At 31.7% G+C, this 18,555-nt stretch overlaps 1 protein-coding gene across 1 annotated transcript; it reads left to right on the forward strand.

Annotated features, from left to right (window-relative positions):
- The first annotated feature begins 467 nt into the window (after positions 1–467).
- Positions 468–15,910, forward strand: LOC108972337 (protein wingless). The gene is made up of 5 exons (XM_018938875.1): positions 468–844; positions 1,729–1,991; positions 11,061–11,362; positions 14,906–15,318; positions 15,491–15,910. The coding sequence occupies exons 1-5, from the start codon at positions 747–749 to the stop codon at positions 15,795–15,797; spliced, it is 1,383 nt and encodes a 460-aa protein (XP_018794420.1). The 5' UTR covers positions 468–746; the 3' UTR covers positions 15,798–15,910.
- The last annotated feature ends 2,645 nt before the right edge of the window (positions 15,911–18,555 follow it).

The raw sequence follows: 18,555 nt of genomic DNA on the forward strand, positions 1-18,555 counted from the left end.
ATTGAATCGGGTAACAGTATTATTCGTACTGTTAAATAATTTGAAATTTAACTGCAATTTTCCAAAGCAAATATCACACCCTTTAAGCTCCAAATAATTGCCCGGTTTTATTAATTCATATTTGTGAACAAAAAATACATATATGTGTAAATGTATATACCTACATACGTACTATATACACATATATATGAATGGATATGTGAGAGAAAACTCGTTTTTATTATAGTAGTTAAATACTTTACATTGAAATTGCGTAAAGTTGTTTGATTTAAAAAAAATTTAATTAAAAGAAAAAATTTCTGAATTGAAATATCTATAAGTGATTAATTGAGAGAAAACTCGTTTTTATTATAGTAGTTAAATACTTTACATTGAAATTGCGTATAGTTGTTTGATTTAAAAAAAATTTAATTAAAAGAAAAAATTTCTGAATTGAAATATCTATAAGTGATTAATAAACATCTATAATTAAATTCAAATAATTGATTATATGTGAATATTTTGTAAAATTTTGTTGTAAATAATTATTGATGGAGAAAGTTGTATGGTATACAGAAGTTATATATAAAATTTAATAAGTGATTTTTGAAGGATCTCGAGTGAAAGTGTATAAGCAAAAACTACTGAAAGTATTGACAATTTTAATGAGTGATAGTTTGTTTTAATCCGTGCAACAATATAGTTATAGTTACAGTAACAAACAAAAATTTAAATAAACGCAAACTACGTAAAATTTAATTACAAAAATGGATTTATCTGCAGTACTTTACGTATGTTTAATAGCATTGTGCACATCAACGGGAAGTAAACCGAAACCTGGTCGAGGAAAAGGATCCATGTGGTGGTTAGTCTGCAATATTGCATAAAATATTCAAATAATAATAACAATTTAAGTTCGCTTCTTAAGTCTTTTGTTTATTTTTAAGAAAGAAACTCGGCATAAATGAATAAACCCAAAACATACACTTTTAAACAAATTAAATTATTATGGACCGCAATTAAGTTGTTTTTTTGGTAAAAGTGTATTTAGAGTGTGAATCACATTGTAACTAAAAGGGGAAAACGAATATCGATATACATATAAATACAAACACATATGTATATTTATATTTTTATCTATACATATACATATGTAAGTATCAATACTGAACCAGTAACCGTAGACAAAAGATAGTAAAGGTCTTATATTCGTTGATTTTATACTATAAAGCCTATTTTATGGAAAATTAAATTAATAATAAATTTGTACATATGTACATACTAGGTACAATTATTACAACCGAATCTATTGCAAAGCATCATCCAATATAATTTATTTTTCTTTTTACAAAAGTTTTTAAATGGAGAAATAATTATTTATGTGTTGATAAAAGTGCCCTGATATTGTTTAATGTATATATGATTTTAAGTTGATATCAAGATATTACATGAGATAATAAAATTAGATGTTTAAAAAAGATTAATAATTTACTCTAAAACACATCTTTAAACTGAACTAAGGTGAACATATTTTCTATATCTAAGGTTCTTTAGCTCAAAAGAAGGAATATGGAGCTGAGTACATATCAAAGGAATCATCAGTTTCATTCTTCCTTTTTTCGAACTAATTAATCAGCTTTCATTGCAAAACAAGTGTTGATACATATGTAATATAGTAATTATACAAAATATATTTGTTAGCAAGTAATTTATTATATGAAATCATTTATTATTGCTTTCTTATTCTAGGGGTATAGCTAAAGTGGGCGAACCAAATAATATATCACCACTTAGTTCAGGTATTATGTATATGGATCCCGCCATTCATTCCACACTAAGGCGAAAACAACGACGTTTAGTTCGTGATAACCCTGGCGTACTAGGTGCACTAGTAAAAGGCGCCAATCTTGCTATAAGTGAATGTCAACATCAATTTCGAAATCGGCGTTGGAACTGTTCAACAAGAAATTTTCTGCGTGGAAAAAATTTGTTCGGCAAAATTGTCGATAGAGGTAACTACTTATATTATGAAAGTTGCAAACTTTTACAAATATTATTTTTATTTATTTATTTATTTAAAAGAGAACTAATTATAAATAATTAATCCACTTGTAAGAATCAGCACTGGCTGCCAGGGCCTTCGGACAAATATTATTATTGTCCAAATTTAACATTCATGGTTTCATACATGTGTATGTATTTGGTCATAATCGATTTAGACATCTCAAATTACAAATTTTGTACAATATGTTTTAAGTTAATAGGCGGAAAGCAAGTAGCATTTATCTGAACACTTCTTTCTTTTTCAAAAGAGATTTCGACCACACTCGAAGTTCGAAAGCCTCACAGTAGGATGCTGGAAATACCTGATTTAGAATACGTCTTCTGCATTATTAGCACATACAATTTTCTTATTCACAACAAATGTAATAAGAAAACCATTCTTTAGCTGTCAGCACTCATGCTGTTTGCGCTGTTGTGCGCCTTTGCTGTGTAACTAATGAAATTGTCATTTACAACGTAATAGGTGGCTTCTGTTACCTTAAAACAATTTGGCAATCTTCTGAATTGCTGACAGTTTGATGCGTGTCCAATTTACTCCACATTCATACACCCAATTGTATGTAACATATAGGTATTCAACCATCTGTTATTATCTATATCTTTTGAAGCCTGACTAAATTCTGGGCCCAAAATTGACCTGCAAAATTTGTTGTAGCTTTATAATGACGGCATGATATTTCGCTACTTCCAAATTTTTTAACACCTGACTCTTGTGCTAACCATGACCTTACTAATTTTCAATACAATTTTCTGTATTTCCACACTTTTTGTACATAGTTTATTAATTTTATGTAAATGATTACTTCTCATGTAAAACAAGAAAGCTTTCTCTAGGTGCGTATCCTACATATCGTCGCCTGAAATGCAAAATAACGTAAAAACATTTTCGGAAATTTATGGTGGCATGAATGAAACACGAAATAAAATAGAACATGAGTGAAAAAAAATTATAATAGTGGTTAAAACTGGTTTATATCTGAGCGCAGAACCTGAAAATATTGAACATATGTAATATTATGAATGTAATTTGAAGTAGCGAAGCGTAATCAATAAGGTTTTGAATTTCGAATTTTTTTAAGATACGTTATTTTGCATTTCACGATATGTTATATAACGAAACTTAACGATTTCAGTTTAATGATAAAGTAAATAACATTGCTATACAAAAACATGTTCACTCTTACTGTACAGGATTTTCATCATCTTTAATCTAAAAACGAACTTATCGAAGAAACCAAAATAATAAAAAACAATAACCTCGCTAAAACTTATTTTAAACACCAGTTTGAGACATAGAAAAAATTTACAAAACTGAAATAAAATCTTTATGAAAAATATAGACGTAATAGAAAATAGTAAGGAAGGGCTAAGTTTGGGTGCAACCGTACATTTTATACTTCTGCAATTTGCAAAAATCAAAGCCGGGAAAATACTTTAAGGTGTAAAACCAATCATACAGAGTTAAGTTAACCGGATGTTCGAATATTCTGATATTAGATATATGGGGGCTAGGCCAAGGTTTTGCTTAAATTTAACTGTTTTTGCCACGAAAATGTGTAAAACATATATTTTCATTGGGATAACTCACATATTGGCCGGTATATGCGGACAAACTCAGCCGAAAGTATTGGTCMGATTCAACCAACGTTTTTGACATACATAGATACCATTATTAGAGAAGGATTATCTCTTAATTTCAGTTATATATATCACACATTGACCGACATTTTCCATCAAAAGTCAACTATAGGTACCGGGGTCTAAATATTCGGGGCCTATACCGTTATATGAGAAGTGATGTGAGAATTTGGTTGTTGTGGCCTAAGTGGCTTAGGAGACATACACATTAAACTTATTAGAGGGTGGGGCTACGCCCACTTTTTCAAAAATGTTTCCCACAAAGGAGAACTTAACTACAGCAATCCCCTGTGCTAAATATGATATAAATCTTTATTTAGTGCGTAGTTAGGGCACTTTATATGTTTCGGTTAAGGGCGATTTTTAGGCGTGGCAGTAGTCCAATTACGCCCATCTACGCACTCCAACTTTTTTTGTACTAAGGAACCTGAATATCAAGTTTAATCAAGATATCTAAATTTTTACTCAAGTTACAGCTTGCACTGACGGACGGGCAGAGAGACAGTCAACCAGATTTCTACTTTTCTCGTCACCCTGATGATTTATATATATATATAACTTTATATCTATCTCGATTAGTTTAAGGTGATACGTACAATCGTTAGATGAACAAAACTATAATACTCTATACCAATTGGCTGCAAGGGTATGGAAATCGGAGGACCCAGTGAAATTGTAAACTTCAGAAGGGTTGAATTATGGAATATTTGACAAATAATGCGACAGTAATTACATATGTTTCCTAATAATGGAAATAAAAATATAAATATATCTCCGGATATAATGTTTACTTCTGTATGACATATAATATATATGTATACTTATATATATATATATGTACACATATATAAGACAGTAAGTATTTAAATACAAGGAGTATGTGTAAACTGTATAATGATACGTCTTAACTGGATTTACCATGATAACATCCTTTTTTGTCTTTCTGGATCAATATAGCATGTTAAATAAATATAGACACACGACCTTTAAGCTAAAGCAGCTTAAATAATAGGAATAGCAAACATATATTGTTGTGTCTTCAAATAAATAATCCACAACAGTACTAGAAACGAGATACATGTCAATGTTCATTTTTAAGTAGATAAACACATACATACATATATAGACCGTACATAAGTACTAATACATCCATTCAAACATATGTACGCGTGCGGATCTTTTACAAATTGGGTGCTGCTTTAAAAAGGATCAACAACTGCAAGTAGTGATCAAAGATGATACAAGTGCTTGCGCCACTAAAAGGGAACAWACATATATTCCCAATTGTCCACAAGAAAAGTCCCTAATATTGCACAAAACAATTGGGTGAAATTCAGACGTCCGGGACTCTTTCAAACAATATCAAGTAGCAAAACAAGTAGGCCACGACTGAATGAAAGGAACATTAAGTATTAGCGGATCTGCAGCTGAACCCAATCTTACAATTAAATCATATACGTGAATATGTGTATTTAAATATACACAAATATATTCTGTCAGTAAATTGAAATGTAATAGGAAATACTCAACTATACAATACCTATTGTATTAATGTTCGTCAGCAGTTTCAACTAAGTAGAGCAACACCCACATACATAAGTATATGTATATATATATATACGACAGGAAATGTTCACGCCCGTTTTTTATTGTTTTATCAGTTATGAATATACCAACATAAAAATCCAAGACTTTTGTATTTTACGTCCATTATTAAAATTTTAAGTAAATGTATGCAAAATGCACCAATAACAAATATTCCACAATGTATCTTATTCATATGTACATATGTATGTACATAAGAAAAATTACAATTTCTGCGAAAGCTAAGGCGTGGAACCGTGAAATTCGCCAAAGTTTTAATCATACATTACTCAATGGCAATATCTATCATTGGATGTGTGATGTATTATTAAACATTAACAATTACTTAAACCACAAATATAATTTTTAATAGAATATCAAATGAAATAAACATACATATGTATATGGTATAAATATGTATTCAAAAGATTTTAAGCTAAAATGTACGTTTATTGCGTCATATTTTTATTATTAAAAATATATATACCATAAGTATACGTGTATGTGTAAATAGTTACATTTTTTAACGTACAAAACTCATGATGCTAAAAGTTTCGTTTGCACATATCGACCAGGTGCGCATGCCTTTTCTTATCTTTAGCAAACTATCAAAATAATCTGAACCGTGCGTCTCCTTCCCTTATTTGAATTACAATATACATACGTACGATTTAGGGATGTTGGCAGTTTTGGAACATCGATACCTACGAGTTTATATAGCTATAGTGGTTCAGTTTATCGACAATATAAACATTTCTTAATTTTAAAACGTTTGTTGCATTTCGGAATATTTACAAAATAATTTGATTTCCTCATTAAATTTTTTACGGTTTGCATCTTGTTTACATAAAGCGAAATTATTAAAGTATTATTTCTTATATCACTGAAACCATGTTAAAGTGAACAAATACAGAAAATTATTTATTTCTGACTTACGTGTGTAGAATGTACATTCATATATTTTAATATTGATTATTCCATATTATGTACGAAGGTACAACATTGTTATTATGATGCTGGTGTTTAAATCTTAATTAATATCAAATTTGCTTATATTATATACTTCACATCTTATCGTGACATATAGGTCGTGCACGGGCGCACGCCTTTAAAACTAACACCACCATTCCCATTCAATGCTAATATTTACATACTTATGGTAAATACATACATATGTATGTATACAAATATTACAAAAAGCGAATACTCGAACTTCCTTCCGCATGCGGCTTATCAAAACTGAAATMATTTTACCTCAAAACAATAAAAAAATTTAAAAGGTTAATAAATATTTCGGTGTGGCAAGTGTATGTACGGTAAATATTAGTTTAAATATGTGGGAAATGAAATTTAATGCAAACAACGTGTGCGCATTTAGTAAGAATTTGATGATACCATATAAAAATGAAATTCTGGGCCAATTTTAATTCATTTCTTTTTAAAGTGTTTTTTCTGAGAAATATATGTATAATTTATATGAAAAAGTATGTACTCCATATGTATATTGGGTAAATATCAGACATCCGAATTCCATCGAAAGGCGTGTTATAAATTTTTGCTTACCATAGCGAAAAACAAATAATTATAGTATACTAGAGGACCCGTCCACGCTTCACTGTGGCTTATATTTAGATAATACTGCTACTACCATCTATATGATTTCTATTAGTTGGATTATAACTTTTAGTTAATGAGATCCACCATTTTTGTGAAGCAACTTGTTTTAGTTTACACAGAAATGGATCATAAAGCATTTCGTGTGTTAATAAAGCATTCCTTTTTGGGGGAAAATACTGTTGAATTTGAGCTCAGGGAAATCCACCATTGAAAAGATATTTGCTAAGCTGGAAACAGGCGAATTGAGCACCGAACACAATGATGCCCTAAAGAGGCGAAAGCTCTGTGCAAAGTAGGTGCTTCGCAAGTTCATAATCCAACAAAAACAACGAACAACTGACTCTGAGAAGTGTTTGAGTGCTCTTTAATCGGAATAAAATCGAATTTTTGCGTGGGTGTGTGACAATAGAAACATACCTGCATCACTGGAGTCCAATCGACAGTCATTCTAGTAGACTGCACATGATGAACGATCCTCAGGCGTGCAAAGACGAAAAAGTGCGCAGGAAAGATTGTGTCATCAGTATTTTGGAATCTGATTACTGAGCCACTTATAATCTATTTCACTGCATATTTGGTTGCAGTTCTTTTCTACTATTCCAAATACTTAGCAAATGTATTATTTTTGAGGAAGAGTCTGTTTAAAATTGTACACATATATTCAAATGATTCCTACAAACAGGAATTTTTTCGAGCATTGAAAGTATCACGGAAGGCATTCTACGGAATAGCCTTACGAACCGAGATGCATGCTGCTTGCTTCAACTTTGTCGTCTCAAATGAAAAGGAAGATTGCCTCTTTGTCTCGGGTCATATTGAAAGATCCATGACTCGTCACCTGCGATTACGATATTAAAAAATTTGGGGTAACTTTCACACATGTTTAAATTTTCATGCCACACTTCCACCCGTCGCGATTTCTGGTCATCAGTGAACAATTTTGGGATCATCTTCGCATACACCTTCCGTATGTTCAAGTGCTCCATCACAATGTCATGAACCACAGCTTTCGATAAATTTAATATCTGCACAAATAAACGAATACTTAGTTGACGGTCTGAGTTCAAAGCTTTGCGCACACGATTCACATTGTCGGTGTTTGTCGAAGTCGCAGGTCTCCCAGTACGATCTTCATCAGCGACCTCTTCCCGATACCCCAAAAAGGTCTGGTTCCACCGAAACATGGCACTTCTTGCTCAAACAACATGTGGGCAAGCCTGCTTGATCACATCAAATGTCTCTGTTGCAGACTTACCGAGTTTCAAACAGAATTTGCTCTAACGGACGCTGCATTTTTGGCTTGCACCACTCACAAAAACACGTCGCGTGAAAATGTTTGTTCTGACTCCTGGTGCTCGGAGACAACTGACCAGCCGCTCCGAATGCAGTCGGTGGGCACACGCAACGAAATACAGTCGCGGCGGAAGAAAATCAGTCCTATTTATTACTTTCCTGTGAAATCAAAACTTAGTTTTCACAAAATTAATTTTGAAAATAATATTTGTTTTCAATTTAAATGTAAATATTTTATTTCCCAAAAATTTTAGTTTTATTGAACTAACATGAGTATTGCAAAATAATTACTTTACGTTACAACTGATTAAAAGTGATAATTCAAACTCAAAAGTATGAAAAAAGTTGATGGTATACTGTTTTATTACTTTAATTTATTATTTATGGTTAGTTTTATAGCATATCATCGCTATGTAAGGCTGTATTTAAAATAATATTGGTAAAGTAACACAACATATTAATGCACAATTCCACTTTTGCTGCAATAGGGAGACTGTTATGACGCCTTTCAGAAGGATTTCAAATGAGCGTTGGAAATTATTCTGACGTTTGATTTCGAAGAAATATTTAAAGTAGTCAGTTTCAATAAGTATTTTTTCTTTTTTGATTATTTCGCTTAAAGTTCGTATGAATGTGTCCAGGTTAATATTTTTCTGTTTATCCCTAAAAAGTAGCAAAATTGTCCATAAATATACTGTAAAATGTGTAAAGTTTTCACTATCAATCAAATTTCGCACGTTAGGTTAGGTATATTGGTAAAGTTATGCCTGAACTCACGTGGACAGCTAGAAAGGACTGTTTGTTGTAAATCTTTATCGCGTATCAACAAAACGTCTTGAGACTGTCCCAAATCTGTTGAAGCGGCCAATATTAACTCCAATTTGCTGCAGTTTTCAGGGATTGCGATATTACTAGGCGCCGAAGCCTTGATACTGTTGATAGGGAGATCAGACAGCCTTGACTAAATTTTTATACTCTCGCAAAAAAGTTGCTAAAGAGAGTATTATAGTATATTTGTTCACATAACGGTTGTTTGTAAGTCCTAAAACTAAAAGAGTCAGATATAGGGTTATATAYACCAAAGTGATCAGGGTGAGGAGTAGAGTTGAAATCTGGATGTCTGTCTGTCCGTCCGTCTGTCCGTCCGTTCGTGCAAGCTGTAACTTAAGTAAAAATTGAGATATCATGATGAAACTTGGTACACGTATTTCTTGGCTCCATAAGAAAGTTAAGTTCGAAGATGGGTAAAATCAGTCCACTGCCGCGCCCATAAAATGGCGGAAATCGAAAATCTGTAAAATGTCATAACTAAGCCATAAATAAAGATATTAAAATGAAATTTGGCACAAAGGATCGCATTAGGGAGGAGCATATTTGGACGTAATTTTTTTGGAAAAGTGGGCGTGGCCCCGCCCCCTACAAAGTTTTTTGTACATATCTCGGAAACTACTATAGCTATGTCAACCAAACTCTACAGGGTTGTTTCATTCAGGCATTTCCATATACAGTTAAAAAACGGAAGAACTCGGATAATAACCACGCTCACCTCCCATACAAAGGTTATGTTGAAAATCACTAAAAGTACATTAACCGATTAACAAAAAACGTCAGAAACACTAAATTTTATGGGAGAAATGTCAGAAGAAAGCTGCATTCAGGCTTTTTTTTAAATTGAAAATGGGCGTTTTGTCGCCTACTTATGGACCAAAAACCATATCTCAGGAAGTACTCGACCGATTGCAATGAAATTCGGTATGTAATATTTTCTTAACACCCTGATGACATGTACCAAATATAGGTGAAATCGGTTCACAACCAATGTTCGGTGACACCCGAGCTTAGCCCTTCCTTACCTGTTCTTTTTCAAATTAAATTATAAATTTGAATCGGTTTCAGAACAAGGTATTTCATTCCGATATCATATCAAAACTACCCCACTTCTGGAACAGAATTTCTTTTTAAAATAAAGTTGTATATATTGTTAAACCAAATAAAGTTATTTGCATTGAATATAAATGTCTATAAAGCTCTACATAAAAAGGAGTACTGCGTCATTGTTGAGTCCTTTAATTTGCTGCATAATCGCTCACAAAAATAAAAATACAGTAAAATTGGTGGCACACGATCTGTAAGAATTAATCTGTACTTTTATTATTGTATGCAGTATTCTTTTAACTTAACTTGCTACATTCAATTTAATAATGAAACTTGAGCTGTCATATAACCGGCAAGTGCTATTAGTCTTTCCAGAAATATATAATTATCAAAGTTCTAGATCTACATCGAATCATTTATTTACATGAATCTACATATACTTATACCTATATCTACATATACTTATATATATATGTATGTATATGTATCGAACTTTTTTTTTTTCGATAATATTTCAGTGTTTTTATGCGCGAATGATGAAACAAAGAAGTTATGTAAAATGTTGTAAAATGCAAATTGTCTGAATACTACTAATACGAATATTAATTATCTAAAATGCTTTAAGACAAATTGATATTGCCATGTTTAAGAACAAGTAAAAGTAGCAAGGTAACGCTATTTACTGAAGGGAGAAGTATTAAATACTTATTGCATCGCGTAAATGTTATTTTCTGTCACATAGCATAGCTTGTGGGAATAATACAACCACTACTAGGTATGTTCCAATGTGGTCAGTTAGATTAAAGAATTCAAATTTGTCACTTAGCATTAGTGTATATTCTATTAGTAATGTTTATGGACAACCCTATGGTTTCTATATACACAGATATATGTATGTATTGTAACGCTTATATTTTATTCGCTGTCACTTTAATGTTCATTCATAATGGATATGCTCCTATTTCGCATTTTGTACATTCATTATTTTATAAACATTTATTTTCTTTCAGGCTGTCGTGAGACTGGCTTTATTTATGCCATCACCAGTGCCGCTGTCACACATTCGATTGCGCGCGCATGCAGCGAGGGCTCCATTGAATCGTGCACCTGTGATTATAGCCATCAGTCGCGATCGCCGCAAGCGAGTCACCAAACAGGCAGCGTAGCGGGAGTTCGCGACTGGGAATGGGGAGGGTGCTCGGACAATATCGGATTTGGTTTTAAATTCTCACGTGATTTTGTAGACACTGGAGAACGCGGCCGAAATTTGAGAGAAAAAATGAACTTACATAATAATGAAGCTGGCCGCAGTGTAAGTATTATTTGCTAAAGATATAATTTATTTATTTTTGCATACACRGAAAGTTAAATATATTGAACTGATGTTAAATTATTGCTATCAATTGTGAAATAGGAGAAAATAATATGGAGCTATTTGTTTTTATTTACGTGTGTGTAAAAGCAATCTCCTTAAAATCCAAAAATTTGCTTATAATAATGTTAATCATGTGATATAAGTATCGACTTGAAAAATAATTACTAGTTACACCGATCAAACATCTCATTATAGGTATTCATGTGTGGTAGATCGTCTTGTATTCGTAATAAAAAGGTAGTAAATGGTAATGACAATTAAGAAGAGAAGCTACTTCATGGTAATCGTATATACTATACTGACAAGTACAACAACTAGAATGACTATAAAGACAACATTTTTATGACCACTTTAGCAGTCTGTGTTAATTGCAATGCTGTTTGATAGCGGATTCACTATTACACTTTTTGAAACTACAACCATGGCAGAGAATTCAAGTGTATTGTTTCCAATAAGATTAACCCGTTTATAATTTGCACAAAGAAGTATAATGTGTGTACGTAAAGATATTAATCGCCTTGTATCTTCTTCAATTACATACATATACACATATAAACAAATGTACACATATGTATATTTGTACCAAGTTTGATTCGAATATGTACGTATGTATATACAAGAACATTTGAGCTTAAATCGTAAAATGTGTAATAGTTCATTTGCTCTTGATTTATACTTTTCACTTTTGTATTTTTTATTTGAAGTTACTGCGTTGTTGCTCTGAATCCGTGGGGTAATAAATACATACTGCACTTCACAGCGTTTATTGAACACGCAACGTGAGTTGGTGGCCAGTCGCTTTTTTTCATATCCGCCACACACAGATTCGATTCCTACCGTGCAGCTTGCTGCTAACCAATATTAATATGTTGACAGCATTGCTGATAGAAAAACTTAAGGGCCCACAAAAAAGAATTTTTCATTGTGAGTAGAATAAGACCTCAATACCCTGCATATCATGTGCTTGTAAATATTTACTAGCACTGGTATTTATAGGGATATAAGTGACCACAGTAAAAAAAAATTCATAGTGCTCTACTACTCTGTGAGAATCAAGTTCAATTTCAGCCTAGGAAGTAAAGACCTATAAAAATGGGTTATTTTTAATTAGCTAATAGGTAATTATTATATTGTAATGGTTAACATGCAATAATATGCAATTACTAAATATAAACTACTTGAATTCTTAAAAAATTTTTCCTTTATATAACGATAATAATTTTTGTAAATATTTTTCTAAAACGTTTAATACTTATATAATCTACACCTTTGTATAGGGTCAAACATGTGTATTTATTGTAAAATCTGTATTAATTTGTTATTATTGTGGTTTTTAAACCTTGCATTAACCACTAATCGCTTGCGCAATTAATATTGGATCATTTATTCTCCCTCCCTAGTGCGATTTGTAAGAGTAATATTTTTATAAATAAACTTCTTTTAGTTATCTTTGTATAATATCGTAGAGTACCTGCGCTTGCGTAGTGGAAAATTATAAAGAAGTCTGCATTTGAGATCCACCCATATACAAATGTACATGAAATACACATATGTATGTGCATATATATGTTACAAGATCTTAAAATTAAGTTACATTCCCTTGTCAACTAGCGATTCATTCTGTTGCTCTCCATTCGTCGATTAATTCTTCTCTGCACTGTTAATAATACGTTGCCACGGTATTAAGCTTTATTGATCGTGTTGCAGAGATGACTTACCTTATGTGTTGATACTGATACTATTGCTACTTTGGTTGTTGTGAAAATATCAACAAGCGCATAAAAATTGGGCTCATGCTGCGCTGTTTTTTGCTTAATAAAGTAACATTTGCGTGAATGCCCGAACACATCAGGCAATTTTAAGAGAGCCAATGAAGATATATCATGAAGGTTGCCGTTAACTTCACGATGATCATAAAAAAACTTCTAACTAACCACTTCGGAAAATTTGAATTTCAAGGCATTCAATATACATATGTATGCACAGAGTAGGATTTAGAAATAGTTTTTGGGGGGTAGTCGGTAACTTTTTTGTCTTTTGCTTCTGACCATCAACAGCACTACCACCAGTGATCATGTTCATTTTTCTTCAAAGGTCGCAGGAATTTATCTATCAAGGAGTCAAAAAGTTTTCCATTTCCTTAATTTTCAAAGCACATAATTTTTATGAAAACAGCAAACTCAGTTGAAATCCATACAATACTTCTCTAGAAAAGCACGAATTCAAATCTTCGCCGATTGCATCCCACAGAGGAATCTACACTGAGATCATGTGACATTCTTCGCAAGTTATCACGCAGAAATTTTTGCGTTTTCAACTTTCAGTCCAGCCGCCATTTTTTCGTAGCTGAACAAATTTATTGAAAATGTTGCTCAGCTTTTTGTCTTCGGTTTTGTAACGTTACAAGCACGTTGCTTGTTGTTGCTATCATATTTGATGCCTTTGCCTGATCGATCGATTCTTTCTGAAGAATCACGCTGAGTGAATGAGTTAGAGATAGAATATCACATACATAGATCAAAAACCTCAATTATTAGTTCAAATTTGCACACGGCTGCGAGGAGTATCGTTGCTTTTTTCGCTGTTTTCCTAATTTATCCTGTTACTTATTGTTGTTTCTTCAAGATAAGTTGCCACAGTAAAAAACACGCCGTAAAATGTCAGAATGATCGATGCACATGGCTTTAGCTGTTGGCTTTTTTATATTGGAAAACTTGGAGAAACCGCGGAGATTGTATCAATCGAACAGATGGAACTGAACGCAGCATCAATTTCAAGTTCTCTATCAAGCCTCGCTGTTTCAAATTTAGCACTTTCAGTTACGGAACTCATTGGATTTATTAACAATTTAATCTGCATACGTTGCTACAATTTATAACTTCAGTGGTATCTTAGTATTATTTATTATTTTAAAAATTGTAGAAATTCTTTAATTTTGCTTATGACATAAAATGGCAAATTTCTGAATTAGATATATTTCTGTTGTTTTATATTTTTCGTCAGTAGTAAAATTATTACTAAGCCATTTGGCCCTTGGGGGAAATATCCCCCATTTCGCCCCCTAAATCTATTACTTATTGCTTATTGCTATAAGGAAGTATCTCATAGAAGTTTTATTTTAAGCATTCCAGTATTTACATAAAACGGCAATTAATTTAAGAATTTAAGTAACTAAAAGTTGTTCATTCTTACACATCAAAGTTATACCAAAATATTTACAGGAATTAGGGAAATAAGTTTTAATTTCATCCATAATACTTTAACAATGAAAGAGTTGCAGCGTCATCGAAAAATGGCGTTGAACCCCTTTGTTTTAGGCTATAATATATATTGTTTGAATTAGGCGACAATTCTCAACGCGAATTTAAAGTCATAAGAAATATATTAACTTTTAGTTTTGAAATCAATCATAAAATAAAATTTTACTTATTTACATATATGTAAAGAAAAATTACCGATTTTTTGTTTTGACAATTTTAGCATGTACAAGCGGAAATGCGTCAGGAATGTAAATGCCACGGTATGTCTGGCTCCTGTACCGTAAAGACTTGCTGGATGCGACTGGCTAATTTTCGCGTAATAGGTGATAATCTTAAGGATCGTTTTGATGGTGCATCACGCGTTATGGTCAGTAATAGTCTAAGACAAAATGGGAATACAGTACCAAGTAATTCAGCAAATTCAAATGGCATTGGAATGTCTATTGGGGCTATGAGCCCTAACGCAGCAAGCCCGAATGCTTTCAGCGCAGATCGAATGATTAATGATCATATGTCAGACCATTTAATAAAAATACATCCGAACAAACCACCTTTGAATACCGTTAATAACCCAAATAGTTTGTCCCGAAATTCGGTGCGCAGCCGTGGTCGTCAATGGAAAAAGAACAATAGGTTGGTAATGCATATAATAGTGCAGACACATACATATACATTTTTCAACCAAATTTTGTTCAAGTACGTTAAAACCGATTATGGTTATTATAAATGATTATTAATAGTAATTTTATTACAAAAACATTACTCTCTCGCTTATATATAATTTTCATTTTTCTCTTYCCGACAGATACAACTTTCAGTTGAAACCGCAGAATCCGGAACATAAGCCACCTGGCCCCAAAGATATTGTTTACCTGGAACAGTCACCAAGCTTCTGCGAGAAAAATTTGCGCTTAGGTATACAAGGAACACACGGGCGTCAATGCAATGATACATCAATCGGCGTTGATGGCTGTGACTTGATGTGTTGCGGTCGTGGCTATCGTACACAAGTAATCGACGTCATTGAACGTTGCGCATGCACATTTCACTGGTGCTGTGAAGTCAAGTGTAAAACATGTCGAATAAAAAAAACAATACATACGTGTTTATAAGTAGTGATGAGTATTTTTTAAATCTCCGCCCGATACCCTCTGAAGACAGTTAGGACTAAAATGTTTCAAAGGAAATGTATATAAGCTTTAATAAAAAGTAAATAAAACGGTTATGAAGTCTGTCACAAATCATTAACAATCGTTGCCCTCCAACACAATACAGTGTATTATTAAGTGAGCTAGTAAAAATATTAATAGAACGAAAATAACTAACGTAAAGGGAATAAAGGGTGGGGTTTGAAAATTTGCGGCACCTTTGTCGTTTGTTATACCCCGTTTATTTATTTATTTATTTATTTTAACTTTGGATTACAATCAACAGGTTGTTCGTTATATAAAAGGACACTACATTAAGTGATCTGTCGATTAATTCCAACGAATATAAATATCAGTATTTCTTTAAATTTGATACCAGTATGCACATACATATGTAAATATAAATATATAAAACCTAGCACTGAAATACAAAATGATATGCGCACTTAAATATGTATCATATATGGGACAGTCATATGTGTGGACCAAACCAATTTCAGTGTAAACATATTTTAAGTTTAGAGGATGCTATAAGTGAATTTTTTTTCTAAGTTGGATTTGGATTGGATGAACACATTCAAGCGGATTTGAACGCTGTCTACAGTATTATATTATTTTAATTCATAATCACTAAGCAGAATACATATGTTTTTAAGAAAAATAAATACACATTATCCAGTTTACTATTTGTTACTATTCTAAATATGTATAAGTACTTGTATACGAATGTTTATGTGAATATTGCCTTGCGCCAAAATGGATCTAAACGAAGACTGAGATTTTGTAATTTGCATATTACTTTTGTCATTTAATTGCAATTCATTTTCATATACATATGCTTTATCATATATTGTACCATACGTGTCCATACATACAAAGCTAAACATGTATGTACATATATAGGCACATAAATTCAAGCTGTACAATTTTATGAACTTACTAAAAGCCTTAAGATAATTTTTACCCTCTTATAATTTTGGTGTTAATTAGTTTGTTGTTTAATAAATAATTTAATTAGGAAATGGTTTTCCCTACATATTTGATAAAGCTAATCTGAAAAATATACAAAATAGATTTGGAAGCCATCTAACACAAATTTACAAAGGTTTTCAAGAAAAATAAATCCATTTTGATTATAAGTAAAAAATATGAAATTAACATTTAAGATAAAACCATTCGTTTGTGGTCATTGTGTTAACCAACACAAGTATTTTTCCAAAGCTTTTGAACTCAAGAGGTTAAATCGAATGGTTAAATAGAATTAAAATTGTTTGTGTATTTACATTTTGAAAAATGTATTTCAGTTTAAACAAGTCGTTCAAATTTAATATATATATTTACATAAGTCCCTACACATTTTTAAATTTCATATACATACACACATATTAATAAGTTCTTCAACAAATTGTTTTAGCTCGACAAGCAAAAAACGTACTTAAATCTCTATCATTAATATTTTTTTATTTTTGTACACGCTTCCTCAGTATGTATGTTGTCTATAAAATAGTTTGTATAATCTAGACATATAGAACTTCATATTTAAATATATTTATGCATATGAAAATTATTTAAGTGAATTTGTATTCCTTCATTACAAATTATATTTAAATTTATTAGCTAAGCCAAATAAAGTCTTAAATTTAAATACTTTAATTAATTATTTTCTAAAGTGCTAAAATATATTTGCAGACATTTGAATAAAAAGTGTTTTTATTCTCGCTCTATTCACTAAAAGTTGTTATGTTAAAAAAACTAGAACCATTTCTTGAATAATAAGTCCGGCTTTTATTTTCGAGCAAAATAATTCTATTTATCAAATAGTCCTAGGTCCTCAAATGCCTTTCTTAATGTATTACTTTATTTTGATTTGTGTCCGAAATCTTTATGTAAACAGTTAGTTAAATAAAATAATTTTAAATATCTCTTTATTACTATGTTGAATTCTTTTAGCGTATTGGAGTACTATTGCCCTTTTAATACTTTTTTTGAACATAATCCTCTTAGAAGCAGTCGGCATAGTCAAAGAGGTACTAGATAGGTTCATCCTCAGCTGATTTCATTGATATAACTTCAGTGGTTTGTGAGATATATAGTACATTAAATGCATTAAGATGGGACACTTTCAAAATGTTGAAAACCGCTAATTTTTAAGAGTCTCGTCAACTTAATAAAAATAATCCATCACCAAAACTATTACACTCCGTTGCAACAACTGCTGAAAGTATAAAAACGGTTTGCGGTGAACCTGAAACCGAGAAATTCCGTACGAGATGGTTATGCTGACACATTTCGAAAAACATGTACATACTTGTAGGTGAGCATGCATATTTATTGCTACACTAAACGAACTGCCCTACATAGTATGAATACAATAAATAGTATAAACACTAGCAAACATTGTAAAAAGTAGTAAGACTTTCATAATTTTAAAATTCTGTTTTTCGAAAATATTTAGTAATTTTGAAAACAATAGTGCTTTTATTAAGCCCAAGTAATCTTTCATAATGGTTTTTACAGATCATTTTAATATTCCAACGACGCCAGTAACATTTCTGACTGTTCTTCATCGATTCTCAAGTACCTATTATTTTATTTTATTGACGTGTTGATCATCAGTTGATGTTKATGACCATCTTGGAGGTGGTTCGTTGTTAACGCGTTTTAGTTTTGGCCCACAGTAGCATAGCTCAAGTTACTGATGTTCAGTTTAAGTTTTTAAGGA

This window comes from Bactrocera latifrons, unplaced genomic scaffold, assembly GCF_001853355.1.
Source record: "Bactrocera latifrons isolate USDA-ARS-PBARC rearing strain unplaced genomic scaffold, ASM185335v1 scaffold_395, whole genome shotgun sequence".
In the NCBI taxonomy this organism is placed as follows: Eukaryota; Metazoa; Arthropoda; class Insecta; order Diptera; family Tephritidae; genus Bactrocera; species Bactrocera latifrons.